At 49.7% G+C, this 27,731-nt stretch overlaps 1 protein-coding gene across 2 annotated transcripts in view; it reads right to left on the minus strand.

Annotated features, from left to right (window-relative positions):
* IQGAP2 (IQ motif containing GTPase activating protein 2) overlaps positions 1-27,731 on the minus strand; it is a 1,114,959-nt gene that overhangs the window by 153,846 nt on the left and 933,382 nt on the right. For both annotated transcript variants that reach the window (XM_086960756.1, XM_086960757.1), the window contains 3 exons: positions 23,184-23,324; positions 21,371-21,455; positions 8,172-8,404 (listed from right to left, as the gene is read on the minus strand). In XM_086960756.1, coding sequence (XP_086816882.1) covers positions 8,172-8,404; positions 21,371-21,455; positions 23,184-23,324 — 459 coding nt within the window. The remainder of the gene's footprint in view (positions 1-8,171; positions 8,405-21,370; positions 21,456-23,183; positions 23,325-27,731) is intronic.

Here is a 27,731-nt window from a genome sequence, read left to right on the forward strand (position 1 = left end):
TCTCCCTCTACCCTCTCTCCTTTTCCCTCTCTCCCTTTTTCCTCACTTCCCTCCCCTCTCTTCCTGTCTCCGTCTCTCTCCCCGCTCTCTCTCTCCTCTCTCCATCTCTTTACCCTCTCCCTGCTCTCCTTTTTTTCCTCTCCCCATCTCCCACTCAGCACCACTCAGCACCACCACAGCACCACCACAGCACCACCACAGCACCACCACAGCACCACCACAGCACCACCACAGCGCAACCACAGCGCAACCACAGCACCACTCAGCGCAACCACAGCACCACTCAGCGCAACCACAGCACCACTCAGCGCAACCACAGCATCACTCAGCGCAACCACAGCATCACTCAGCGCAACCACAGCATCACTCAGCGCAACCACAGCATCACTCAGCGCAACCACAGCATCACTCAGCGCAACCACAGCATCACTCAGCGCACCACAGCATCACTCAGCGCAACCACAGCATCACTTAGCGCAAACCACAGCATCACTCAGCATCACCACAGCATCACTGGTTCAAATATGTTCTCTCAATGTTTCAAGCTTTATTACAAATGTCAAAAAAGAGGTTAATATTTCACTTCTGTTCTTGGATTTTCGTCACAATAAAATACAATGAACATAATCTTCACTAAAGTTATTTACAAACCATTGCCATTATAAATTACAATCACTTTTATTTAAGTAATAATTATTTAAAAAAGTTAAAAGCCTGTTGGGACTGGTAGTGGCTAAGCGTGACCTGGCCCAAGCGTGGAAGTGCGAACGTGCCCCCCCCCCCCTGAGTGCGTGGAAGGCAGGTTTAGACTATCTGATGGGTTTAGAACTACCCGTGTTTGAGGCCAGGGGGTGCCCCCGGAAACACTATAAGATCTGGAAGCGGTGGGCAGACTACAGGGGTCTGGACCTCGATCCCCCAGCTGACATTGATGATGTGCTGGCCCTTGCTGTGGACCCCGGGCCCTAGGCTATTAGCCAACTCTGAAATTGCTTCCGTCTCCTGTTGCTGACTAGCGATCACGTGCACTGGGTTAGGGTGGGATAAGGGGTGGGTAGTCGGAAGGGGTGTTGGGGGATGCTGTTGGGGATGGGTGGGCTGGGGGGTTTAGGGGCGTGCCCCTTTTGTTTTCATAAAACCCTGAGTTCGCTTCCATGCTTTTCTCTGTCTGTGTCGCTGACAGTCTCCTCCTGACTGTGGAGGGCTGTCCTGAATCTTGATTGAACTCTTAATAAACACGGTTTTGAAAAAAAAAAAAAAGTTAAAAGCCATTGTTATTTGTAATATCAATACATCTAAGTCACGTAAATACAAAACATGTTGCATTACAAATGCTATAGGGGTCACATTTGCGAAAGTTATAACTATTGGCATTGTAAATGACAAAGCTATTAATTTAGATATTTTAAAAAACAACACATAAATAAAAAAAAAAGTCATTTATAAGACCAATAGCTCAAACTTGCCTAATGCGAGACCTATTGCATTTCCAATGCTTGTTCAATATTATATACAAGCCATAGTTGCCGCCTATTTATCTTATGCAATTAACAAAGCAAATAGTCCTGACTTGTTTTAGGTATGATGTTACTTGTATCACATATCTGGATGCAATGACAGAAACAGCAAAATTCAAGTCAGGCGGCACACTACGCTAAGCACAGATTTTTAGCATTCGTGTTTTTAAGCTATACCCTTAATTACACTGGCCAAGCCCCTTTGAGAGACCCCTCAGCCCCCTGCCCCTGTTTTTCCATCCCACTTAAAGCCCTTCTCTCAGCACTGTGCCACCAGGCCCGGGTCGCGCTCAGAGACAGACCGCTGGGCTGCGCACTAAAAGGAAACCGATCGATGAAGGGAACCACGCTGCCCACCTAACCCACCCTCGTAGCAGTGGTGCCAGTTGGATTATTTCCCTGCTCCTAGTGAACTCACCCATTGAAGAACATTATCTAAGCTAGCACCATTTGATCAGAGGTCATTTGGTTATTAGGGTTTTGTACGATATAGAGTCAAAAGTCCAGATCCTTGGCACTTGCTGGTGCAAGACGGAGAAAACAGTGCATTTACACGCAGATGTTTTCCATGTCAGTTGTGGAACCAGTGGCGGCCGCCATAAACAAAGGGTGGTGGGCCAGGTGGAGGGCGTTGTTAATAATAATAATAAAAAATAAAAATAAAACTTACTGTAGGATATCAGCCAACTCCCGTGTCACACCTCCTGTGCTCTTCCTGGGCCCAGCAGCCCAAGGGACAGACTCCCTGTGCAGTCCCCCATGCTGCTCTTATGAGAGCAGCACAAGGATTGGCCTGAGCGGGCTGAAAAGATGCTCCGCTCAGTACAGGGAGTCCGTGGGGTTTCTCCAGCCCAGCTGAATTGAGCAAACCTAAGAGCGCATGGGTGTTTGGCCGGCCTGACACAGGCGACCAAACACACATGCCCCCTTAGTGAGTGCAAATTGCACTCCTTCTGCCATGCCCCGCCCCTCCCTGAACAAGCTGGCTCAGGGCCAGCAAATGAAAAATAAAACTATACAAGAACATCGTTTTATTTTTCAGGTGCTGGCTCTGAGCCAGGCAGTGAAGTGATGCTCCTCCACCATTGCGGAGGAGTCACCACTGTTTGCAACTCCTACAAATACTTGCTGTCCGCTTCAGTGAATGCCTAAGCATGAAAAGCATTTTAGGTGAAAGCAAGTCGACGAATGGAAAGAGAGCAGGAGTGGAATGGTGAAAGTAACTGGTCAGGGAGGGAGAAAACAGGGATGGGAGAAATATGAAGTGAGGGACAGGTCAAGCAACAAAGGTATGCGTGTGGAGTGGAAGGGACATAATTTAAAACATAAACAGAGTGCTAAATAGGAAAATATACTATAAAATACGACAAAGGGGGCAGACAAGCAAAGATGGGGCAAGCAGGGACAGCGTCAGTGAACAGGGCAAGCAAAGTGGGAGTGGGTGCAGTGGACCACGGGAATCGGTCAGCGGGAGAAGGGAGGGAGCTGGGGTTAGCACCAAAGAAGTGATGGGACAGCGGGCAGCCAGAAAAGAAGAGAAGGCCAAACCAAGAGGCCTGGCCAGTAAGAAGCAACAAAATGAAGGTGCCTTTGAAGCCAACCAATGGTAAGTAATTGGGGTGCTCTAATCCCTTTTTAGATTTTTTTATTTACAAGAGATTTTGCAAGCACAGCGCAAGTGCTGGGCAGGTGAAACCTAAAAACCAAATAGATTTTGCCTATGTGAAATCTATTGGTTTTGTTATTGGTAGCTGAGCTGCTGTGCAACATATATTAACGTTTTTTTTTTTTAAATGCAATGACGCAGTAAAAAAAAGAAGCAATATGAAGCAGCGAGTATTACCCACGTCTTAGCGCTTTTTTTTCTTACTATAAGATCAACTGCTGTGGAACATGTTAAAAAAAAGTCAATAGATTTCGCATATGCAAAACCAATTGGCTTAGCCAGTGCTTGTTTTATGAGCTGACATCATGTGAGCTATGAACTATGAGCTAACATCATGTGAGCTATGAACATGGTACCAACTGCTAAAGTCAGTGTGAGCAGAGAATGCAGACATGCTGTTATGCCTCTGCGACTTAATGTAATCAACACCTTTCTCTACAATGGTAACTCTCAAAGCCAGTCATGTTAGGCCACTAATTAAGGTGGCAGATGTTGACCCAAAGAAATCTGAGAACTTCCGAGGTATTACTGGACTACTATTCCTTTACAAAAATACTAGAAAATATGTGGCTGTCCAAATCAATTAACACATTGCCAACAACAAACTCCAAGGGCTTTCAATCATCTGGATTTATGTTTCAATAATTTTTTTATTAAGTTGTATCAATGAGTACAACACAAGGCAGGCATGCCCACCTATCAATTCATTTCCCCTAAGCAGAGACGCCTTCTCGCCCCCTCAGGATACTTCTGCCTCAATAACCCTCACACCGCTCACCTATCCGATCTAGACTGGTAATTCATTGTCTAGATTTTGCTATCTGTTCTCCAGTGCTTAAATTTGGAAGAAAACATAAGTGTCAGGCCGTCGTCAGGAGGCCGCTGCAGCATGTACCAACCATTGCCCCTTCCAGCACTGCCAATGCTATATCAACACAAGTAATGACCATCACACTCCTACAGATGTGACAATTCAAACTATTCCACACCCTCAAGGCTATAAGAATTGCTTGGGCAGCAGGTATTAGAAATGTTTAATGTACATTTAATCAATAAACAACTGTTGTGATCCTCTCTAAATTAGACAGCGCCCCCATGCTGCAGTTTGTCATAGGTGCTAGTAATGACAATCAAGGGCCAGTGCTGACACCGGAAATCACTGCCTCAAATTAAGCACTGTTCCCTCAATCTAGATTTAGGTCAGGACACAGCACTGAAATAAGCCTTTTCAAAATGGATATCTTATTTCAAGTCGTTTCAAAGGGAACATTTGCCTCCTCGTATTACTCTGTCTCTCTAGTGTATTTTGTGGAGTTAATCACAACATCCTTCCTGGAAAGTTTCAGGACAAGTGCTTTTTAGCTGATAAATGCAGTCTTTATGTTCTGCAAGCTTTGAGAGGTAACCAGTTAAGCAAGGTCAATTCTGCTGTTTTTATATTAGCTGGGGAATAAAGCCTAACAGTATTCAGTGTGCATTTCCAAGCCCACCTCATCAGGCTCTTCCACCAAGTCCATAGCTCTTATTGTTGACCCAAAAATGTTGCTATCATCGCAGAATAATTCCAATACCAAGCATTTCCTGGTAAAAACCTGCAAGAGTGAGATAAAGAGGCAGGGAGTGTCTGACAGCGGATCGAAGAACCAGGAGGTCAATTTAAGACTGCGCAGACTTGGTATAAGGTGCACCGTCATTTAAATGCATCTGCCACGAACTTCGGTTTAGAACTTTAGGCACTGTTACTCGCTCTATTTCAAAATTGGCACCGTTATACATGCAGTGCCTTGCAGCAGCACATTAATGCATCAAAATGTATTAGAACACCACACAACCTGCAACTCACAGCCACAAATCTTGTCCACACACGAACCTTTCAGACTGGCCCTTCTGGTACTTCCAGGTTGCCCAAAAGGCCAGTCCGACCATGCTATTCTTGAAGGAGGAAGCAGCCCTAAGAGGTAAACCTTCCTTTTGCCTTGCTCTTCCCAACCTGATAAAAGTTGTCCCACTAAACGTATTTTCTCCAGTAATGTCCTATAGATCTGGAATTACCTTCAAACCAAGATCAGCCACTTCCTTTATTCTCTTTTAGCAGTCTGTTGAGTCACCTACTCATCACCCGCTTACCTAGGCTCCTGATATAGAGGACTACACCTGTTAAATATCCAGTATTCTGTTCTTTGTATTGGTTTGCATAATTTCTCTTGTTATAAATACTATTTGTTTCTATAATATATAAAGCGCTCTAGCACCCTTGGCCAGGGTCATGCTCGCGTTCCACAAAATAAAAAAAAACACATATTAAGACATCCCTCCACCAGAATTGGGGAGACAGCTTTTCAGGATGTCGCAGCAGCAATATCTACATAGCTGCAAACGCGTGCCTGTGAGGGAGCTTTGACCTGTCGTCCAGATGTGAGAACATCTGCAGTCTATGGCGTCTGCTGTTACAACTTCCAACAATTTTGGCCCTGCTGCAGCTTAATACCAATTGGTTTGAATTAAAATTGACAAATGTTAATAACCAATCGAAGCATCAGGAACTTGGTGTGTGCAAATATTATAAAAATGTAAAAACATGGGCCTGTTTAGTTGAGAGCAAATCCCCAATCGGACTAATGTATTTTTTTTAAGTGTTTATTGGAAAAGAGTCAGCATAATAATATGGCAAAGGCGTAATGTAATAAAAGACAAACTTGTATGTAGTAAAGTGGCAGATGGCCCGTCAGTGTCATTATTGTTCCTCTTTTTCACTGCCAAAGTGGCTCTGAGGAAGGGCTTGTAATATTGTGCGGATTTGGAGAGTCTGGATCTTGTGAGACTGAGTTCTGCAAAATTCAGGTGTACCGGCGACATTCTAGGCGCCAGCAAGTAGTTTGCAAGGCTCAGCGAAAGAACCAATGCAAACCTTAAGGCCCAATGATACCATTCTAACTCAAAAAACGTTGTTTCGAGGGCAGATGCCATGTCAAGACTGGTACAGCTGATTGAGTAGAACCACAACCCGTAGCTACTACAATTGCGCCTGGAACAGTGTATCCATAGGAGACGTCCTCCCCAATGAACTTCAATTCTGCTCATAGCCAGGCGAAGAGGGTTTGTAGAAGTGAAAACGCTAACGAAGTATTTCCTCGATTTTGTGTCTGAATTGCTAAACTGAGGTAATGAGAACCTGCCTGAATCCACAAGGCACACTCATGCTTGAGGTGAGTTCGGACCATATGAGTGGTTTGCCTATGACACTGTTGGCAGATCACAGCATGTGTTGGTGTTGCAGGAGGTCCAAAGTCACAAAACACAGTCTTGGTCTAATTTTAGATTAGGAATAAAGACTGGAGCAGTTAATGGAAATCTGAGGCCAACATTTGTTTATCACAGATGATTACGAAGTGTTAGCAGTATCGGTGCCAGAATCATCAGGTATTGAGGTCAGACTTGGACAGAGAAGTTTGTCCATAAAGAGGTGTATAAGCACATCTGTGGAGCAACCATGCCAATGATCGTCAGCAACTAGGCTTTGAAAATCTAAGACATTATGGGAATGACAGGGGTAGTAGAAATCCAACACCAGGCAAAACTGAGCATGTGGCAGTGGTGTTGGTTCGCCTAACCTGCCACCGAACAAAGAGTAATACCAGTAGAAGTCCAGCTTTCCCCATGTAACAGCTCTACTTTAGATACCAAGGCCAAGTGGTGTCCTTGACAAGAGGAAGTAGGACTAATGTGGCACCTAGATCTGCATCGGTGGTTGAACAACGTACCATTCTATATGAACTAGGGCCGGCTTCTCCAACCAGTAGCTCAGGAGATACTGGTAGCTCTCCTCTATGCAGCTCAGCCTCCTAAAGCAGATGCTTCTGCTTTGTTGAATTATTCTATATGTCCCAAAATTGAAAAAGCATGTACCGGAGACAAAAATGTGTGTATTTTCAGAACGCATGTGTTTACCTGATGTGTGTAGACCAATATCTGGATTTCCAAAATATATCTAAAGCTGATAGTTGTGGAATAAATCATGAGGTGCTGGGGAGACTTGTTACTGAAATGATAACTATAACAGCAGAGGCATTGCAGCTGCGGCTGTCGTGTATTAACCCGATCGAGGGGTTTCAAACAGATAAAGACTTTCACATTACTGCTAGCAACCTTTGCCTCATGCACTGAGGTAGCCACTGCTGGAAATCTTGCACGGGTGGCCTCTAACATAACCTAGGCTGATGTGCTCACTATTACCACACTACTAATAATAGTAGCTCGGCATGATTTCCATTGAACATAAGTAGCTCTTGTTACAGAAAAGGTTGAGGACCCCTGAACTAGAGGAAGATCCAGGCTCTTGGAGAGACCCTGGTTAGGGTCTACCTGTCTCTGAACTGTGACAAATGATGGGAGCCTGGCTAATGAAGACCAGCAGGGCCGGACTGGGAACGACAACCGGCCCTGGCAAAGTGCTCGGCCGCCCAACCCCCCACACTCAAGGTGGAGTTGGAGGTGGCGCCGAACTCTTTGCCGAGGTCGATTTTGGTACAGGGACGATTTTGCAGCCCTGTAACAAACCCCCCCACCCCTGGGGCCCAAAACCGGCCCCCACCCATGCGGCGCACGGGGGATTGCCCGTTGCTTGCTATGGCCAGTCCGGCCCTGAAGACCAGACTCTGCGGCTAGTGAGTTACATCTTGGCATTTAGGCTCCCACCGTTTTGAGAGGTAGCTTTTCCAACAGGGTCTTACTTACTCCTTGGAAACCACAGTGCCCCTGGTCATGCAATATATAAAAAGAAAATATGAAAGCAACACCGTGATAAAGGAATCATGTTAGTTCAAGCTAGACTATTTTAAGACGTAACCCAGATATCATTTTTACTTATGCGCAAATATGTTTATAGTTAAGACACAATTTGATATTTATTTTTTAATCAATTATTTTCGGAACATGTAATGTGGTTGTTTAAAATATATTTATCTGCTAACACAACAAACATGGCGCACCTGAACTTCTCATATGTGTCCGACAGATAAGAGTTCATCGACGACAGATGTGCGTTTTCACCATCGAAGAGTTTGTTGGACGCCGCGTGCTGCAAGACCTTTGCTACAGAGCCCAAGTTCCTCCTCTGGTCTGAGTGGATCTGGCCTCCGGCCGTCATGTCAATGATATCAAAACCATCGGGGGCAACAATGGCTGGGTTCATGTAACGATAATACAGCAGATTTCCAACAATCTGTGAGGAAAAGGGAAAAGGTATTCATAAACAAACCTGTATGAAGTTCAGGTTTTGCCCTAGTAAATTTATAGATTCAATGAATGACAAAACATCTCCATGCTCGACTAAATAAATATTCAGGAAAATATTTAGTGAATTTTAAGCAGTTGCACATTTTATCTTAAAACAATTCAGACAAAGAATACCTGATAGAAAGGTAGGTTTTTGAATGACGTGTATGGAGCACTAAAATATTCTATAACATAGAGCAGTGATCTGTGGTCAGAAGACTACTGGGGTTCGCAAGGCCTACTCAGGGGGTCCGCCACTGTGTTTCAAGATTAAATAATATTACAAAATATATATTACAGTAAATAAAATATATATAAATAAAATAAAATTGAAAATGCAAAATATGTTTCTCTCTTTGATGGTGAATTGAACAAAATATTTCAATATATGACCATTTGTTTGGTTTATACTTGTTTTGGTAGTTTTGTATATTATGTTAAGGTTCAAATCCTAGAAATTGCTTAAACCAGGAGTTCTTAACTTCTAATAATCACTCTGTGGGGTCTTCCCTGGATCCCAGTAATAATTCAGTGGGGTTCACAGAAGTACAAATATTAGGAATCACTGACATATAGGATCGGTCTCAGTTCATTCAGTCCATCTACATAGCTTGCCCATTGCCGCATGGGCATAGGTAGTGACCAGGTTGAGGGACATGGGGTGTAAAAAAATGTCAGTGCATCTCCCCTGTTCGCAGGGACATTGGAATGTGAAAGCGCTACCTATGAAGGCCCCGATTTTGATCTGATGACCTGCCTCCAGTGCTTCAGTGGCGTAAGGCGGTCCGTCCATTATGGGCGTTGGGGCGTTGCCCCCCCCCCCATCCCCCGCGCTCAGCCGCAGCCCGTCTTTGAAGTGAATCAGTTCAAAGACGCCGGGCGAGGGCTCCGAGAAGATCTCAACTAACTGCAAGATGCCAGACCGCCCTGAAGGGGGCGGGCGGTCTGCCGTCATTTGTCAGGCGTCACCAGGCTAGGGGACATGCAGCAGCACCACAAGTGCGCATGAGTGGGGACGGAGGGTGAAATTTCGCACGTGTCCACTCAGGCGCACTTGTGTTTTTGCTTGGTTGCGCATGCCCATTAGGAGCCCTTTGGCCTCCTAATGGGCGTGCTACGGGCGAGAAGGCCTGTGCCCCCCCTGGCGCCAGGATTGGCTGAGAGGGGCTGTGACTGTGAGCCTGTGACGTGATACATGTGAGGGGAGCAGAGCAGAGCCCAGAGGTGGCGCGGACCGGAACCAGGAGCAAGCAAGGTAAGGTACGAGACATCCTGGCTGTCTCTTTCCTGCACTGGTATACTTCACAAGTTCACATACTGCTAAAGATTGTAATTAAAATGAGCCGTGTCCTCGTGCCCCTGTCAGCAGCAGCAGCAGGCCTGTCTAGCGCCAGGCCACACTCGTGCTACCCCACGGTGACGGAAGGGCTGGCCCTGGTAAACACAACCACAAGGGGCCCCCGGTGTACAGTTATCAGTGGAGGTCAGGCGAAGCAAACGGGTTAGGGTTCACTAAGGGCCTTGGCATGTCCGTACCAGTACGGGGTGAGCTGTGCGCTACTTGGATCCCCCAGCTGCAGGACTCCGGGTATTCCTGTAACTAAGATTAATAATGAACACATTTCTGTCACCACCGCTTTCGTTTGTATTGTTACTTTCTAGGTATTCAGAATAGGTGTAATTTAATTACTACTTAACTCATTTGATCGACTTCGGAAAGATGAAAGGCTGAGAGGAACCGGGAATCGAAGCAGTGGCATTCATGCCATCCCCGGATTCTAGCAAGGACCACATTATTAACTGAGCTATCTTCTCGGCTCATACGGACGTTGCAGGGATGTTGTGTTGTGTGTAGGGTTCCAGTGCTGAAGTAGTAGGAGACACAGCACCCCAGGGCCAGGAGTAGGATTGGTGCAGAGGTCTTTTTATGTGGCCCAGTACTGGAACTTCAAGGTTCAGTTCTGCAGCAGCAGAAGGCACCGCAGGGCTGTATCAGTGCACCTATAAGAGTGTGTGTGTGTTTTTCTTTTATTTTAAAGTGTTTTGTGCGAGCGTGCGTGTATGCATGAATGTTTGATGGAGAGTTTTGTCGTGAATGGATGTGTTTGTGTGTATGCGTGTGTGAAATTTAATACATTTCTTTGAGTGTTGTCTGTTGTGCATGTGTGTGTGTTGTCTGCAACGCGAGAGCATGTTACTCATTCACGCGGCAAAATCGGTAATAAAAAATACCTATGCGTCATGATTTATAACTTTTAGCGCAGGCGGCTTGAACAATCTGCCCCCAGAGAAAACAACAGATAACCATGGTCTGGCGTGCCTAGACCAACCGTTCTTTGCAAGGCTGCACTGACTATTCTTTGTAATACGTTCTCCTGTTAACCCAAAAACAGGGATTTCCTTACTTTGCCATTTATTTTTTAGCACGATTCGCATTAAAGGGTCGTGAAATACGTGCCATTCGATCAGAAAGTGTCCTGGCACTATAAATTAATGATTCTTCATGATTTTGCAAGTTAATTATCAGACAAAAAGAGAGAGTAAAACTTGGAGAAGCTTCGGGTTTGTGAAGGTGTTTGTATAGTTTATATAGTTTCTAATTGATGCCGAATATGTTAATTTCTGATTTATTGTATTTAGAATGCTAGGCCCAGCAGAGTTCCCTACTGTACAAAGATCTTGACACGAAACGTTGCCTGCATATATTATTTTGACAAATTGCCGAAATTAATACCCCTCTAATAAAACCTATGTCTTGTATTCTAGTAGTAGACCAGCTGCAGGGATATCTTACTGCTAATATGGGCGTGGTTGGATTTGATATAATTATGTGGAGAAATATGATGCGCGACCTGTAGACAGACAACGAAAATGTGATGGATGAGGAACATTTTAAATCCTGTACATCTGCACTGATGAACTTAATCCATCTGTGATTTCTAGAGCCTGCTACCCTTCCATACTTTCACTCTAGGCGCTTTATTGACCCTGTCTATTGTAATGCTGAATGCACTTCCTATCAACTAAAGGGCCGCCAGCATTGTTTCTTCCTCGCATGTTGTGTGCGCTTGCAATGATGAACATGTGAATGCCCGTTTTTGCAACAGTAACAGCTGCAATTTACAGCTCTCGGGGCCTCAGTCCCTCAGTAATTTCTCATTTCCATAGGGTTCCTCAGGGTCTCACTGGTAAAAAGCAAGCAAGTCCAAGCTACCCAGCCCTGCCAGAGTAACTGTACTAGCGGTTTCAATAACTCTTTTGAGACCGAGTTACCAGCAGGCAGGCCGCCTGTGTCGTTTCAGAATCGAATAAAAGGTAGTATTTTATCGATCCAACTAGCTGCTACCCACGCTGGTTACATTAGGTAAAACGAGCGTACATGCCTAAGAGGAACCCGGGATTGTCTACAACGCGATGGTAGGAGTCCAATTAAAATGGCAATCTGAGCCCACAGTTAAATTAAACACTGCCCGGCGTCAACGATGCTCTTGGCTGAAGGGACGTCTGGTTCTTTCCTGAGTCCCTGAACTTTTGGCTGTCACGCTGTCAGTCTTTAGTGTGCAACATTATGCGTCCCACTGCGCTCGCTCGCAACGGGGCAGTATGCCAATCATTTTACGGCCCACCACTTTCAAATGTCACCAGCCGCCACTGCAAAGGCCCCTGCAGTGCGGGCGGGTGTAGGGCGTGGGCGCGCTTCATGTACTTTGAAGGGCAGTGGGGCGAGCTCCATGCACTTCGCAGGACGGTGGGGGCGAGCTCCATGTACTTTGCAGGGAGGTGGGGTCGAGGTCCATGTATTTTGCAGGGCGGTCGGGGCAGGCTCCATGTACTTTGCAAGGGGAGGCTAAAGTTTTGTTACGCCACTGCAGTACTTATGACCACTCTGTTGGTCACAAAATAAGGCGGATGTCTCGCAGGGTCACCACCACCCTAAGCCATCTGCTCTTTTATTTTGGCTTCACGGTTTTGAACATTTCTGCGTTGTTATCCACCTGCTCACCTCCACTCAAATTTAAAGTGCCCTGTGCAGCTAAGAGCAAAAGAGGAGGCGGAAGCACGTGGATGAGAACCAGGACCTCCACGCTCCACTACCTGGTTGGCTGGCATGCCCAGGCTCTTGGTCATCTAGTTTCCAAGCTACTCCTCATCCTTACCCTGAAGTTGAGCCCCGCAGAGCACCCACTCACGGCAGACAAAGAGGAAAATCAAAACTCTGCCTCACCCAAAACCTGCAGACTTCCACTACCAGGTATGAGGTTGTGGCTGGAGGCCACCCATGCATTCTCCAACAATGTATGAAGTTGAAACAGGGACAGCGATGCAATTTTGTGCATACGAAAGCATGGCCAACACTTTCTACCCTGCACCTTTACTCCGCGTGCCCCCATGCACTTCAGCAGCCCCTGAGAGGCGCATGCATGTTCTGTCTTCACATGCCCAGGGCTAGCCCCACTACTCCTCAGCAGCCTTTGAAAGGAGCAAGGAGATGGGGCAACACTACTGCTACCTACTTTCCTGAGTGCACCACCTCTTCGTGATGTGCTGATCTGACCGCCACACTCCATTTGTAGCATACTTGGAGTGACCTGAATTGCTGCCCCGCCTTCACTGACTGCCCCAGACTGTGTGAGAAAAGCCCACAGAAGGGAGGAGAGTGCATGTCTGTTTCAAGGCTCCTTGCTCCAGGTAACAGCCGGACACATTTAAAGGGCCCTCTCTAACGCGGCTGTCTCTCTGCATTCACCACATTTAGTACACGATTTATTTAGCGCCCAACAAGTCTTTCCAGCCTTTTCAACACAAATAAATGTGGGTTATCAGTGTGCAGTTTGGCGAGTTAGAAGTGTGCCTTTGACCATACATCTGGTTGGCAGCGCTATCGGCCTTCCAGAATACAATCCTTTGTATTTTATCTAAGAGGCCAGACTCTGCTTCTATTAACCTTGGTGAATGAACTCATCCACCAAGTTTTTATCCTAGTATCCATCCTAGTTTTCCTGGCTCAATGGACCAGAAAATGGCAGAGCTTACTGTTATACCAATGTAGCAGCATGAATGCTATGACCCTTCAGAAGCATTAAAAGCAGATCGTGCAGAGATTAAAACCTGAGACCTGCAGGCCGCTTTGGCAGCGGGTGCCTCGACTCCTTAAGCTATCGCGCATTGGACTCTGTCTGAACAAACGCATCTGAACTTTGTATGAAAAATACTTGATTGTAAGAAATGCGTTACTTACCTGTAACAGCAGTTATCCAGTATTGGTGTCTTTCATAGATTCACATGCCTGAATCATTCCCCGTCGCCGAGACGGGAGCCTCCGGTACATAAAAAAGTAATGTCCTAAGGACATACATAGAGAACATAGGCCGAAGGGCCTCCCCTTTGGGGCCTTTCCACGTCCTTATGTAAAAAGGACCGAACTCTCATAGTTAGCCAATCAGCTCCGACCTCCCTCTAGAACCTTCCCGGGAGGAGCCTCCGTCCCTCAGATTTTCGTACGCACCCAGCTAGGGTGTCGCAACTAGACATAGAGGTACGTGAGTCCTTACCGGGGAGGCGGGAGGGTTGCATGTGAATCTATGAAAGACACCAATACTGGATAACTGCTGTTACAGGTAAGTAACGCATTTCTTATCCAGTATTTGGGTGTCTTTCATAGATTCACATGCCTGAATCAGAGTAGCCAGCAGTTATACATGCATAATGGTACAGCACATTCTCACCTCCAGCAGATCTGCATAAATTACAGACAACATGAGAGAACATGGTAATATACAGTCATGCATATAGCAGAAAAACCATGAAGAATGTGCATACCTGGATGGCGGGACGAGGTAAGGCTCACCTTATTGGAAGAGATGGCGCAGCACCGCTTGTCCCACTGCAGCATCCTTCTGCAGTTCGATGTCCAGGCAGTAATGCCTGGAAAAGGTGTGCGGGGACTTCCAGGTCGCCGCTCGGCAAATGTCCAGGACCGTCACTCCAGCGAAGAGCGCCGCCGACGCGGACATCGCTCTGGTAGAGTGGGCAGCCACTCGGTCCGTTAAAGGCCGTCCGGCCTGATCATGGCAAAACGCAATCGCTGATGAAATCCAGCGGGAGATGCTCTGTTTTGTTAGGGGCAAACCCATTCGCGGGTTGCTGTAGGCTACAAACAGTTGAGAAGACTTTCGTACATCTTTGGTTCTGTCCAAGTAGAATTTGAGACATCTTTTAAGGTCCAAGGAATGCAGCGCCCTTTCTGCCGCTGTGGAAGGGTTCGCAAAAAAGGACTTGAGGACAATTGGTTCGTTCAGATGAAAGTCTGAAGGCACTTTAGGTATGAATTTAGGGTTGGGCCTGAGTACCACTCGGTCGTGCCTGAATTGGAGATACGGTTCCTGAATAGACAGCGCCTGAAGTTCGCTGACCCTCCTGGCGGACGTCAGGGCGAGCAGGAGTGCCGTTTTCCAGGAGAGATGTTTGAGAGAGGCCCGGTGTATGGGCTCGAATGGGTGTTTCATGAGTTGGTTGAGCACCAAGTTCAACTGCCAGGTTGGAGGGACTTTCCGAGGCCTCGGAAAGGATCTGTAGAGCCCCTTCAGAAATTGCTTTATCAGCCGACTGGACCATAGTGAAGGCCCTGATGAGGTCCTGGTGAATCTAGAAATCGCAGCCAGATGAACCTTAATGGAGGCGTGAGCCAGCCCCGATTGAGCCAGGTGGAGGAGGTACGGTAGCAGCTGCACTGGGGTGACCCGTAGAGGGTGTAAGCCCTGTTCCGAACACCACAAGCAGAACCTCTTCCACTTCAGCGAGTAGGTCTTGTTCGTGCTGCCCGCCCTCGCTTTGGCTAGGACGGCCCTGCAGTCCTGCGGGATCTCTAGGTCTCCGAACTCTCGGTGCTCAGGAGCCAGGCCGATAATTTGAGAGAGCGGAGGTTCGGGTGGTGTACCTGGCCTCCGGACATCGTTAAGAGGTTCGGGTGTTGTCGCAGGTGAATCGGGGGCCTGATGGAGAGGCGAAGCAGGTCCGAGAACCAGTGTTGTCTCGGCCAGTACGGAGCAATCAGGATCAGGGTGCACGGCTCCGTCTTCATCTTCCGGAGGAGCCTCGGTATCATCGGGAACGGAGGAAAAGCGTACGCAAACACGCTGAACCAGCCGATGGAAAAAGCATTTCCCAACGACCCCTGTTGGGGATGCCAGCTTGCGTAGCTTGGGCATTTGGCGTTCCCTGCTGTCGCGAAGAGATCGATCTTCGGGGCTCCCCATTGCGAGAAGAGGTGGGCCACTGTGTCGCCGTGCAGCTCCCATTCGTGGGAGAGAGAGGTCTGCCTGCTGAGGGCGTCCGCGATGGTATTGTCCTTCCCAGGGACGTACTCCGCCTTGAGGGAGAGCCCGTGCGCCACCAACCAGTTCCAGATTTTCTGCGATTCTCGTGAGAGAGAGAGAGATCGCGTTCCCCCTTGTTTGTTCAGGTAGTGCATCGTCGTGGTGTTGTCCGTTTTGACGAGCACCGGGGAAGTTCCGATACGTGGCAGGAATGCCTGCAGAGCCAGATACACAGCCCTCAGCTCCAAGAGGTTGATGTGTAGTAGTTTCTCTTGGGCCTCCCATTTGCCGCTGACTCGAAGGTCCAATAGAACAGCGCCCCAGCCTTCCAGGGAGGCATCTGTCGTGATGACCAGAGGTGCCGGCGGCAGGAGGAACTGCAAGCCGGCCGTCAGGTGTTTCCGCCTTCTCCACCACAGAAGGGCCTTTATGATGGCCGGTGTGATCCTGATAACGTCCTCGAACGAGCCGGAACTCTGTTTCCATTGCCGCGCCAGAGCCTCCTGCAGGGGACGCATGCGGAGCCGGCAGTGCGGTATGAGGAGAATGCAGGAGGACATCATCCCTAGCAGGGAGGTGAATGTCCTGACTTTGATGCGAGATTTCTTGGCCACCGCCGCGGCCAGAGACAGTATTTTGTTGGTCCTGTCCTCCGAGGGGAAGGCCTTTGCGCAATCCGTGTCTAAGGCAGCCCCTAGGAAGGTGATCCTCGTGGATGGAGTAGTGCAGGATTTTTTGAGGTTGATCGTCAGACCCAGCTGTTGAAAAAGTGCGCTGCAGGCGTTGGAGGAAGCGGTCGCGCCCCCCGGAGAAGGCGCCTTCACCAGCCAGTCGTCCAGGTAGGGGAATACCTGGTGACCTCTTTGCCGCAGGAAGGCTGCCACCGGTGCCAAGCACTTCGTGAAGATACGTGGCGCTGACTTGAGGCCGAAGGGCAAGACCTTGAACTGATAATGTCTGCCTGCTACCTCGAACCGCAGGAACCTCCTGTGCCTTGTGAGGATCGGGATATGGTAGTAGGCGTCCTGTAAGTCCAGGGAGACCATCGAGTCTCCCCTCTCCAGCGCTCCCAGGATCTCCTGTAACGTTACCATCCGGAAGGACTGACTCCGAAGGAAGGCGTTGAGCGCCCGGAGGTCCAGGATTGGCCTCCACTTGTCTCCCTTCTGTTGGACCAGGAAGAAGTGGGAATACAATCCAGTCCCCTTCTGGGACGCTGGGACCCTCTCGATGGCTCCTTTTACCAACATGGCGGAGACTTCCTTGAGAAGGAGGTGCAGGTGTTTGTGAGCACGCTTCAGCGGAGGTGTGTTGGGAGGGGTGTTGATAATTTCGAGGGAATGTCCAAATTGAATTATCTGTAGTACCCACCGATCCGTAGTGATTTTTCGCCAATTGGGGAGGAAGTGGGTCAGTTTTCCTCCAATTTGAAAGGATTGAGACGGTGGTGGGACTGGCTGGAGTAAATGGTCACTGGCGGCCGCCAGCGCCCTTCTTGGCGGATTTGCCTCTGAAGGACGACCTCCCATAGGACGACTGTCGGTTCTGTTGTTTGTGCTGGGGCTGGTTCCTGTTGCCGTAGGAGTAGGACGACCTATTTTGGTAGGAACCTCTGTAGGAATACTGGCCTCTGGAGCGGCCACCCCGAAAGGACTGGTTCCGGGACTGGAGGGAGCCCAGCGCCCTTGCTGTGTCGGTATCCTTCTTAATGGCCTGGAGTGCTTCGTCTATCTTTTCCCCAAAAAGAAACTGACCGTCGAATGGCATGTCCAGTACCTTAGATTGGACCTCTTGTCGAAAGGACGTTGCCTTGAGCCAGCCCTGGCGCCGGAGCACGGCAGCCCCGGCCAGCTGGCGGAATCCAGTCATGGCTGCGTCGATGGCGCAGTCGATGATCTCTGCAGCTGAGTTTTGTCCTTCCGCCAGGAGGGCTTTCACCTCGTCCTGGACCGTGGCCGGCAGGTCTTGCAGGTAGGGGGCAATGTCTTCCCATAGCTGGCGGTTGTAGCGCCCTAGCAGGGCGATGGAATTTGCCACCTTGATGGACATGGCGGACGTGGTAGAGAACCGCTTGCCAATGGTGTCCAATTTTCTGCCCTCCTTGTCCGGGGGTGCGGACAGTGGCGAGGATGGGTTGCGGGATTGTTTTTGAGCCGCCTGAGTCACTACCGAATCCGGTTTGGGGTGGCCGGTAAGGCAGGCCGGCGCGGTAAGCGGGGCCTTATATTTTTTTTGTCCAGGCGCGGAACAACCGCAGGCACCGAGGCAGGTGTAAGCATCAACTTCTTGCCTTGTTCCCACAGAAAGTCTATAACTGGAATGGACTTGGCCGACTTCTGGCTGTGTTCTTTGAAATCATGGAGGAAGCATTCCGTTTCCGTGGATTCCACCGCCATGTGGAACCTCTTAGCCGCCCTGTCCACTAGCCTGTGGAACCCCCCGACGTCCGTCGCTTCGGTTTGGCGCAGTTGTGGGGACGCCGGGGTTGACGAATGCTGGGATGACGCAGCATCGGCGTCGTCGTTTCTCTGGTCCGAGTCGACGTCTTGCACTTCACCTTCCTCCAAGTCCGCCTCCCCCTCCTCATCCTCAGAGGAGTCCTCTACCTGAGGCTGGGGCCGAGCACGAGGTTGGGGTTGGTCCCGAGGCCGGGCCTGGAGTGCGGAAGGACGCGAGGCAGACGGCTGCGCCTGGGTGACCGGTGCCTGGGTTCCGCTGTCGGCATCCGGGAATCTCTGCTTATAGTCCTGCACTAGGCAGCGCAAATCGTTGACCAGGGATACGGGCAAACAGATCATCGGGGTGGTTTCCGTGCGGACACTTGAGTGTACGGAACGTTCCTGATACATGACTTCCTCCTGGTCCTCGTGATTGTCCGATAGGGAGGTGGCCGGATCGGGCTGGTTCTCCTCATCGGAATCCTCACTCTGCAGAGCTACCTGCTCCAGATCGGGTGGCAACCCCTTCGTTGGGGGAACCGAGGAGGGTGGAATCGAGTGAATGGAGACCTCGACCAATCTTGATTCCTTCCAAGATGGCGCCGGGGTCCCTTCCGACGACGTGCGTGAAGATGGCGCGCCCGCCGCCTGGGTTGGCGACTGCAACGATTCCGATATTGTCGATGGAACCAAAGTCTGCGGGGACAATTGAACCGTGGACTTACTGGTGGTAGAGCCTTCTACTCGAGATTGCTTGGGTGAAGGCGGGCCTTTCGAACCTGACCTTGACTGTTTAGGAGACGATCCTTCGGTTTGAGATTTCGTCGGCGAAGGCCGACCTTTCGAACTTGACTTGGATCTCTTAGGCGACGATGACGCAGACAGTGGGGACACCGTCGATGATCCTGTTTTGGTCTTGGACGAAGACTTCAGAGGAATGGTAGAGGAGACCGGTGCGCCTGAGGACGCAGTGGTGGTCGTCGTGGCCGTCGCGGAGGGCGATGAGGCCGTAGTGGTCGACACGGTGGTCGAGACCGAGGTGGTCCGCTTAGTAGATGGAGCGGGTTTCTTGAACCTCTGGTCGTCTCGAGCAGACACGGAGGAGGTGGTGGAACGTGCCTCCGAAGGCTTCCTGTGCGCCTTCTTGGGAGGAGTGTCTGTCTCTCCAGGGGACTGCTCCCTGGGTCTCTTCTTGGAGACTTTTGAGGACACGGAGACACTACCCTCGGAAGATTCCAGAGTGTCTCGGTCCTTAAGCCTGTCGAGCCATTCGAGAAGGCGAGCCTCTCTTTCCTTTACAGTCTTCTTTGGGAAGGCTCTACACACCCTACACTTGTCAGAGACGTGGTCAGGGTACAGGCAATACAAGCACAGATCGTGCTTATCCTCCGCTTGAATCCGCTTCTTGCCGCAGGAGGAACAGGCCCTGAGAAGGGCTTTCTTTTGCGAGTCTGCCATGGATGAAGCCTTTTTATTGGATTCCGACATGGGAGACGGCAGTCGAAGATAGGATAATTATTCCTTTGAACAGAGGGATTATCCCGAGAAGTTTGAGACTTCGAAGCAATAAACCTGAAGAGCTCAGGTTGGAGACTCCCTAGCACAACGTGCGGTAGAAAATCTGAGGGACGGAGGCTCCTCCCGGGAAGGTTCTAGAGGGAGGTCGGAGCTGATTGGCTAACGATGAGAGTTCGGTCCTTTTTACATAAGGACGTGGAAAGGCCCCAAAGGGGAGGCCCTTCGGCCTATGTTCTCTATGTATGTCCTTAGGACATTACTTTTTTATGTACCGGAGGCTCCCGTCTCGGCGACGGGGAATGATTCAGGCATGTGAATCTATGAAAGACACCCAAATACTGGATAATATTACTATTTCACTTCAAAACTCTGAGATTGTACAGGTGTAGTGGAGCCTAAGGCGCAAAGTCCACGGGCAGTTTGTACTGGATCAATGAAACCCTCACAAGGCTGTCTCTGTCCCTCTCCGAAATTAAGTGTCTCCTCGGCCTCTGCCCATTGCAGCATGCCTGGGCCGTCTGTTAGACAGATCTCAGTTCTTTACATTAGTAGCTGGGTGACTGTGCGTTTGCGGAGTCACATTTTCCTCCCTTGCCTCTAACTACTGGCGAAAGGCCCTAAAACAAGTGCTAAATGTCCCTTCATACATGTCTGTCCTCCACAAACTCAAACCTTGAAGCTGAATCTTTCAGACCCGATTCTGCATCTTCTATTACACATTCACAGAAATGAAGCGAGGCTTGACCCTATGCAGGCACCGTACAGTAACACTGACGTCCGATTATACCATCTTGGCATTTTAGTTTGGTTGATCCAGCCAAAGATGCCACAACCTAAAGAGCCTGAACAGCTGCACAGGCCCAATGCATCGATTAACATTACTTTGTGAGTTAGGTATTGACAAGACAGCCTGGGGGGCTCAAGCAACATTAGTTGTGCCACTTCACGGACAGCGAAAATGGGAGGCTAAAGGAGATTCAAGGCCCTGAAAAGCAAACTATCTAACCCATAATATCAAGGTTTGCTATGAGAATCTGCTGTGGATTTCCTGCACATAGAATCCCAAACATGTTCCATATAAACACATTCCGCAGCGGCACGTTATGTATATGGAACCCTACCAGGGCTGCTCTGGTCCATCCGGGGTGTTTATCTCTCTTCGTACCTCCCAGCTAGGCCCACTCGACACTGTGCTTCTGAAGAGGACAGCGACCACCCAGAGAAGACCCCACATCACGATTGAGACCCGAGCCCCAGAGAAGCTTCTGACAAGCCCGCGTGTATGTAGCTATTTGAAGGGATCTCTCCTTGTAGAGTGTGTTTTTCCAATGAAAGCCAGTGAAGAAAGGATATTTCTCAGTGCACATTGATGCGAATCAGATGCATCACATGAGCGTGACAGCCAAGTTTAAATCTTCTATTTCCACCTAAACCAGGAACATGTCAGGCTTTATTTAGAAAGTAATTCCAGTGCAACAATTTATCTGAAAATGAAAAGTTCATATTCACATGCATTTAACTTCTAAATGAGATTACTGCACTACAAAGTTATTTCCCCATCCCCCATCCCCCCACCCCCACCCCCACACACACTCACAAAAGCAGGCATCAAAGGTGGGGGGTCACAATGCAAGCACCAACCTTCAATAGTTCGTCATCTGTCGCATCTGGAAATTTTTCATGGAGTGAGTTCTTCAGGACTTTGGCCACGTACCTCATTCCATACCTGAAGCACCCAACAAAGAGAAGAAAAGTGGCTTAGGCTCGAGCCGGGAATGAAACTTGTGAGCTAATACTGTACTTTTATCATTACAGAAATGTTTCCATGAAAAACCTGGTAGAATTTTCACCTCAGAACAGGGTTAAACACTCAGTATTGTCACACTGGCATGCATTCCTAGGTGTAAAACTACCACCCCAACCCCTATCAGATTGGAATGATCCTTAGCGTTTGATACAGACAACGCGTGTTCTGCTTACTGGGTGAGCGCCAGTGGTAAGTACCAGAAAGTACACCAAGGCTTTAAGTGGGCAAGTAGTGAGCACTTTAAAAAGACGGGTGCCAGCACTCACCAGCCGGGGTACAATACTGTTCAATGAGGGACTGGCACTTCTCGGTGGCAAAAGGCCTGGTGAGCGCCTGCATTTCTTCCATTTCGAGCACTGAGTATACCTGGAGCTTGCACTGAAATGTGAATTGAGAGGTTCTAACCTACAACAATTCCGTGCTCAAAACATAGAAGACCACTTTAAAAAAAAGCTGTAAAGTTCAGAGACACCGTTAAAAAATGTAAAAATATACTTTGATCCTTTCGGACTAGTCTGAAACAACCAATGACAATTTAGGGTAAGTAACTTGTGGGTGAAGCGGGACACGTATAGCTTAAATGGAGGAACAAACATAAAACACCCGTTCAGCGGTGTTCTAGGAGATCAGAGGTCGAAGTTTAATAAAGGATACTTTATGACTCTCTTACTTATGGATAATTTCAAAGCAAAAAGTTCTGAATTTCACCATTGGACGTATGTATTGCAGTCACCAAGCAGAGACAATGCTGTGCAACAGTGTAGAAAAATAAAGTACTAGCGATGGGTATGCGGACTATTCTAGGGAATGTCTCAGGCAGTCACAGTGCAGTCATTCCCTGTGAAATACAGTAGTACAATAATGCACTTTTAAAGTGGGAAGCAGCTGTGCATTATAAAGGTTCCATGCAAGCTTGTAAAGCGCATTATGATTATGGAAAGCAATATACCAATGCTAATACACTACAGCACAACGCATCTGCAGGCCAAGCTATAGCCACAAAGACATTACAACAAGCTGATACAGAGCCAACGAGTTTTTGTGAGACTTCTACAGAAAACAATGAAATACTGCCCTCTGCTGGAAGCTAATATAACGGGACTGTCCAGAAGTGATGGAGTCGTTCGTGTACTTTGTACACCTTCAGCAGCACGTATTTCTTTTTTTTTTTTTTTTTTTTTTTTTTTTGATTTAAAAGATTTTTATTGAAAAATAAAAGTTGAATAAGCTCCCTCGCACCCCATTGACTTTCTACACTTACCCAAACCCTTCCAAATAAAACCGTTTTTATTCTCCACAGATCTGGGCTAAAATATGCTAAAAAGTATCACAAGTTCAATGATTTTATTTTGAAAAATAAACAAGGCAAAGAACCAGGGACCGCCCAAAGAACGAAGCCAGTGGTGGCAGCAAATGCCAACATTAATACAAATCACGCATTTATAAAATAATAACGTCTTACAGACATTTACATATGTCATCGCCCAAATGCAGGTAGGGACAGAGGGCGCTTCCCGCATGCCTGCTCTGCAATGGAAACGCGTGGAAAGTGCCCCTACACACTACCCACGCGGTGCCTCTGCCATTCCAGCTCCTTTCCATAAAGACCCCGCTCTGAAGTTTGTAAAAGGTGAACGCAGCACTCACGGGATCATATCGAGAGACGAGAAGATGGACGCCAGCACCTTGTCGGTGACAGACCGGAGGCTCTGGATAGACGACTCCAGGCGGTTTTTCACCTCCGCATGTGACAAGGCCTGCTCGGTTGTCACGTCATAGGGCAATTTGCTGCAAAAATAAAAACATCCTGTGAGACAGTTTTAGTTGGCACCCCCATCACCACCTTCTCCAGTGTGCCATCAGTACCACACTCCGTAGATGCCCCTCGCGCCCCCCCCCCCCCCCAACACCTCCCCCCCATCTCCCACAGGTAATTTCTTTTACAGCACAACTGATCCCCATATAGGGTGTCAGATCGCTTTGCATTGCACACACATATTTTACAGATACAATAAATCATATAATTCTGTAAATCAATGTAGAATATGTTACTTAAAACAATAGAGGCTACATGAGGTGGGAGTCACACGCCGCCCATACTGGAAGACAAATGTTAAGAGTACATAGTGTGGATCGCTCCGGCTCAACCCGCTGCGTGGCTCCTCCTGAGGTCACCCGGTCCCCCCGTTACCGCCGCCTGCTCGCTGCTGCACCTGGAGTCGAGATCTTCTCTGCCCCCTGGTCTCTCCTCCGTTAGTATCAGTATTTGTCCGCTGTGCCCCTGATTGTGTACTTCTGTTTTTCGACTGTGCCCCTGATTTTTGTATTTCTCTATCTCTCGCGTCTGCTGCCTTTTTCCCGCTGTTCCACGTCGCTCCCTGCCGCTGCTCCCCCGCGGCCCCGCCCCCTTTCCTTCTGTTCCCTCTCCCCTCTCCCATTCGCCACCCCGCTCCCACCTCCCAGCTGCTCCTCCCTCCCTCCTCCCCCCCACTCTCCATTTATGGCAGAGACCGCACATACGCGCAGCCGGTGCGCCAAAGGGGCGCCAATGGCAAGCCTGTCTACGCCCGACCGCGCCTGGACCTCACCCGGACCCGTGGCCCTCGTCGAGGCCAGCACACCCATCGGTCTTACGACGCCGCCACCCTCAACGCACTCAACACCGGACGGATCACCACCTGCTACCGAGCCTCCCCGAAACGTACCCACGGACCCTTCACCTGCCAAGCCTGCAAGTTCACCTGCCTCCGGACCTGCACCGTACCGGCAAGCAGAGCACCAGCAACAACCACCTCAAGTGCATCCTGCTCAACACCTGCTCCGTCCACAGACACGCCGTCGAACTCTGGAACCTGCTCGACACAACATCACCAGACGTCGCCTTCCTCACAGAAACCTGGATGAACGCCTCCTCAGCACCCGACATCGCCATAGCCATCCCGGACGGATACAAGATCACCCGGAGGGACCGCGTCAACCAGACTGGTGAGGTTCCGTGACAATTGTAAGTGGTGTTTTCGACTCGCACGAATATGGTCGAGTCTGGTATCTATGAACCGCAAATGACGAGTTTAGTAAGTGTGCGCAGTTTCGCTGTGCTAACCTAAACCGTTCGTCTGTTACGCGGGTATTTCTATCTGTACCCACGGGTTCCATCTTAGATACGGCATCCATTTTGTCTCTTGCCCTCAAGTAGCCAGCGAACGGACGTTGTCCGCTTCGCGACCCTGGGACTCCCAAGATATTTGCAGAAGACACATGTCCTTTGTAAGTGTCTTTATGACGAGGGGGATGCTACTGTAAAGCAGATGGCGCCGCTCGAGGCTCATCTTGCCGCACGGACTTATTGTCTCAGCCGTGCATCTCATTAGGCACGTCCCTTTGATGCCTGTATCTCGTGTTTCCCGATACCTCCCCTTTTACACCCTTTTCCGATCTCCCCACTGTCTCCGTCTTCCTCTGCACCTGTCCTTGTTCCTATTTCGATCTGTTTTACTGCTGATTGGAATTCGCTAATGGTGGGAAGATGGGTTTTTACAGTTGGGAATCACCAAATGTTTCCGCACTTATGTTCCGGACCTCATGTGTATCAAAGTGACCAAAGCGACCCCTCTGGGGGATAATGATGGGAACCGGGTTGTAAACTTTTGTGTGCCATGTTGTCCTATGGGTAAAAACTGTATAAAAGGAGCGATCCACAGAACCAATTTGAAGCAGTCTCCCCGAACTACACTCGATGTACTTCCTGTGATTTCTGTGTTCCCTGCAGCAAATAAACCTTGAATCTTTGACGCCGAAGGAAGTGTCCCGTGTCTCTGTCATTCGTACGCCGGAGCAGGTTACCCACGAAGGTTTCAGGTGTTGTGCCCTGGCACCGCTGGGTCTTAAAGAACCCAGTCCTTCACTGGAGGAGGCATTGCCATCGTACACAAGAACCCCATTCGCATCTCGACCAACTCCAACGAACACCTCCACTTCCAAATACACACCGACCCCAAGACGACCCTCAAAGGCACCCTCATCTACAGACCCCCGGGACCACGCACACAATTCAGCGAAGACATCGCAGACTTAATCAGCCCACACGCCCTCCCCTCCGCTGACTACATCCTCCTAGGGGACCTCAACTTCCACATGGAGAACAACAAGGACAGCAACACCACCACCCTGCTGGATAACCTCGGACTCAAGCAACTGGTGAACACCACCACCCACTACGCCGGCCACACGCTTGACCCCATCTTCTCCTCCAGCAAGCACATCTCCTTCAGCCACTCCACCGGACTCCATTGGACTGACAACAGCTGCGTCCACTTCAGCGTCAGAAGAACCACCACCCACCACCACGCACAACAGGTTCCTCGCCGGAGCTGGAGCAAGATCACCGCCGAACAGCTCACCACCTCCCTCGGCCAGAACCCTCCCGCCAGTACAACGGTCCCCAACGAAGCAGCCAGCAACCTCACTCAGTGGCTGACCTCCTGCGCCGATGACCTCGCTCCACTAAAGAACCCTACCAGCAGGCCCGGCAGCAAGAAAGCCCCCTGGTTCACCGACGAACTCAAGGACGCCAAGAAGAACTGCCGCACCCTCGTGAAAGCCTGGAGCCACGACCAAACCACAGACAACATGACCGCCCTCAGGCACGCCACCCGCAAGCACCACCAGCTGATCCGCACCACCAAGAAGACAGCATTCAAAGAACGACTGGACAACAACGCCCACGACAGCAAGGAACTCTTTAGCATCGTCAAAGAGCTATCCAACCCCAGCGCCGGAAACAACATCACTCCTTCGCAAGACCTCTGCGACTCACTCGCCTCGTTCTTCCACAGCAAGATCGCCGACATACACAACAGCTTCGGCGCACCAACCACGCACCCAACCACCGAACCAACGCCCCCACAACCCCCTTCTGCAACTGGACCCCGGTCAGCACCGAAGACACCACCCGCACAATGAACACCATCCACTTCGGATCACCAACCGACCCCTGCCACCACCACGTCTTCAACAAGGCCAACTCCATCATCGCACCCCAACTCCGGGACATCATCAACACTTCCTTCCACACCGCCACCTTCCCAGAGAGTTGGAAGCACGCCGAGTTCAGCGCCCTCCAGAAGAAACCAACAGCGGACCCCACCGACCTCAGGAACTTCCACCCCATCTTGCTCCTCCCCTTCCCTGCCAAAGTCATCGAGAAGACCGTCAACAGACAGCTCGCCGCCTTCCTCGAGACAAATGGATCCCTCGACCCCTCGCAGTCCGGTTTCCGAGCCAACCACAGCACTGAGACCACCCTGATCGCAGCCACCGATGACATCAGATCCCTGCTCGACAACGGAGAAACAGCGGCTCTCATCCTCCTGGACCTCTCCGCAGCTTTCGACACTGTCTGTCACCGCACCCTAGTACAGCGCCTCAGCAACATCGGAATCCAAGAGAAGGCACTGGAGTGGATCATCTCGTTTCTCGCCGGAAGAACCCAGAGAGTCCGCCTCCCCCCGTTAAGATCCAAGGCCACCGTAGTCATCTGCGGCGTACCACAAGGCTCTTCACTCAGCCCTACCCTCTTCAAAGTCTACATGAGCCCCCTCGCAGGCATTGCACGCCAACTCCACCTCAACATCATCTCCTACGCCGACGACACCCAGCTGATCCTCGCCCCCACCAACGACCCCGCCACCGCCAGAACCAACCTACACGAAGGGATGAAAGACGTCGCCGAGTGGATGAAGAACAGCCGCCTGAAACTGAATTCAGACAAGACGGAAGTCCTCATGCTGGGATCATCGCCCTTCGCTTGGGACGACTCCTGGTGGCCCCCTGCCCTGGGCACCACTCCCAAGCCAACGGACCATGCACGCAACCTGGGCTTCATGCTGGACTCCTCCCTCTCGATGACCAGACAAGTCAACGCCGTTTCCTCATCGTGCTTCAGCACCTTGCGCATGCTCCGTAAGATCTTCCTATGAATCGCCACAGAGACCAGGAAGACCGTCACCCAGGCACTCGTCACCAGCAGACTGGACTACGGGAACACCCTCTACGCCGGAGCCACAGCCAAACTTCAGAAAAGACTCCAACGGATCCAGAACGCCTCCGCACGACTCATCCTGGACATCCCCCAACACAGCCACATCTCCGGCCACCTGAGAGACCTGCACTGGCTCCCCGTCAGCAAGAGGATCA

Source organism: Lissotriton vulgaris, chromosome 3_1 (genome assembly GCF_964263255.1).
Source record: "Lissotriton vulgaris chromosome 3_1, aLisVul1.2, whole genome shotgun sequence".
Lineage (NCBI taxonomy): Eukaryota > Metazoa > Chordata > Amphibia > Caudata > Salamandridae > Lissotriton > Lissotriton vulgaris.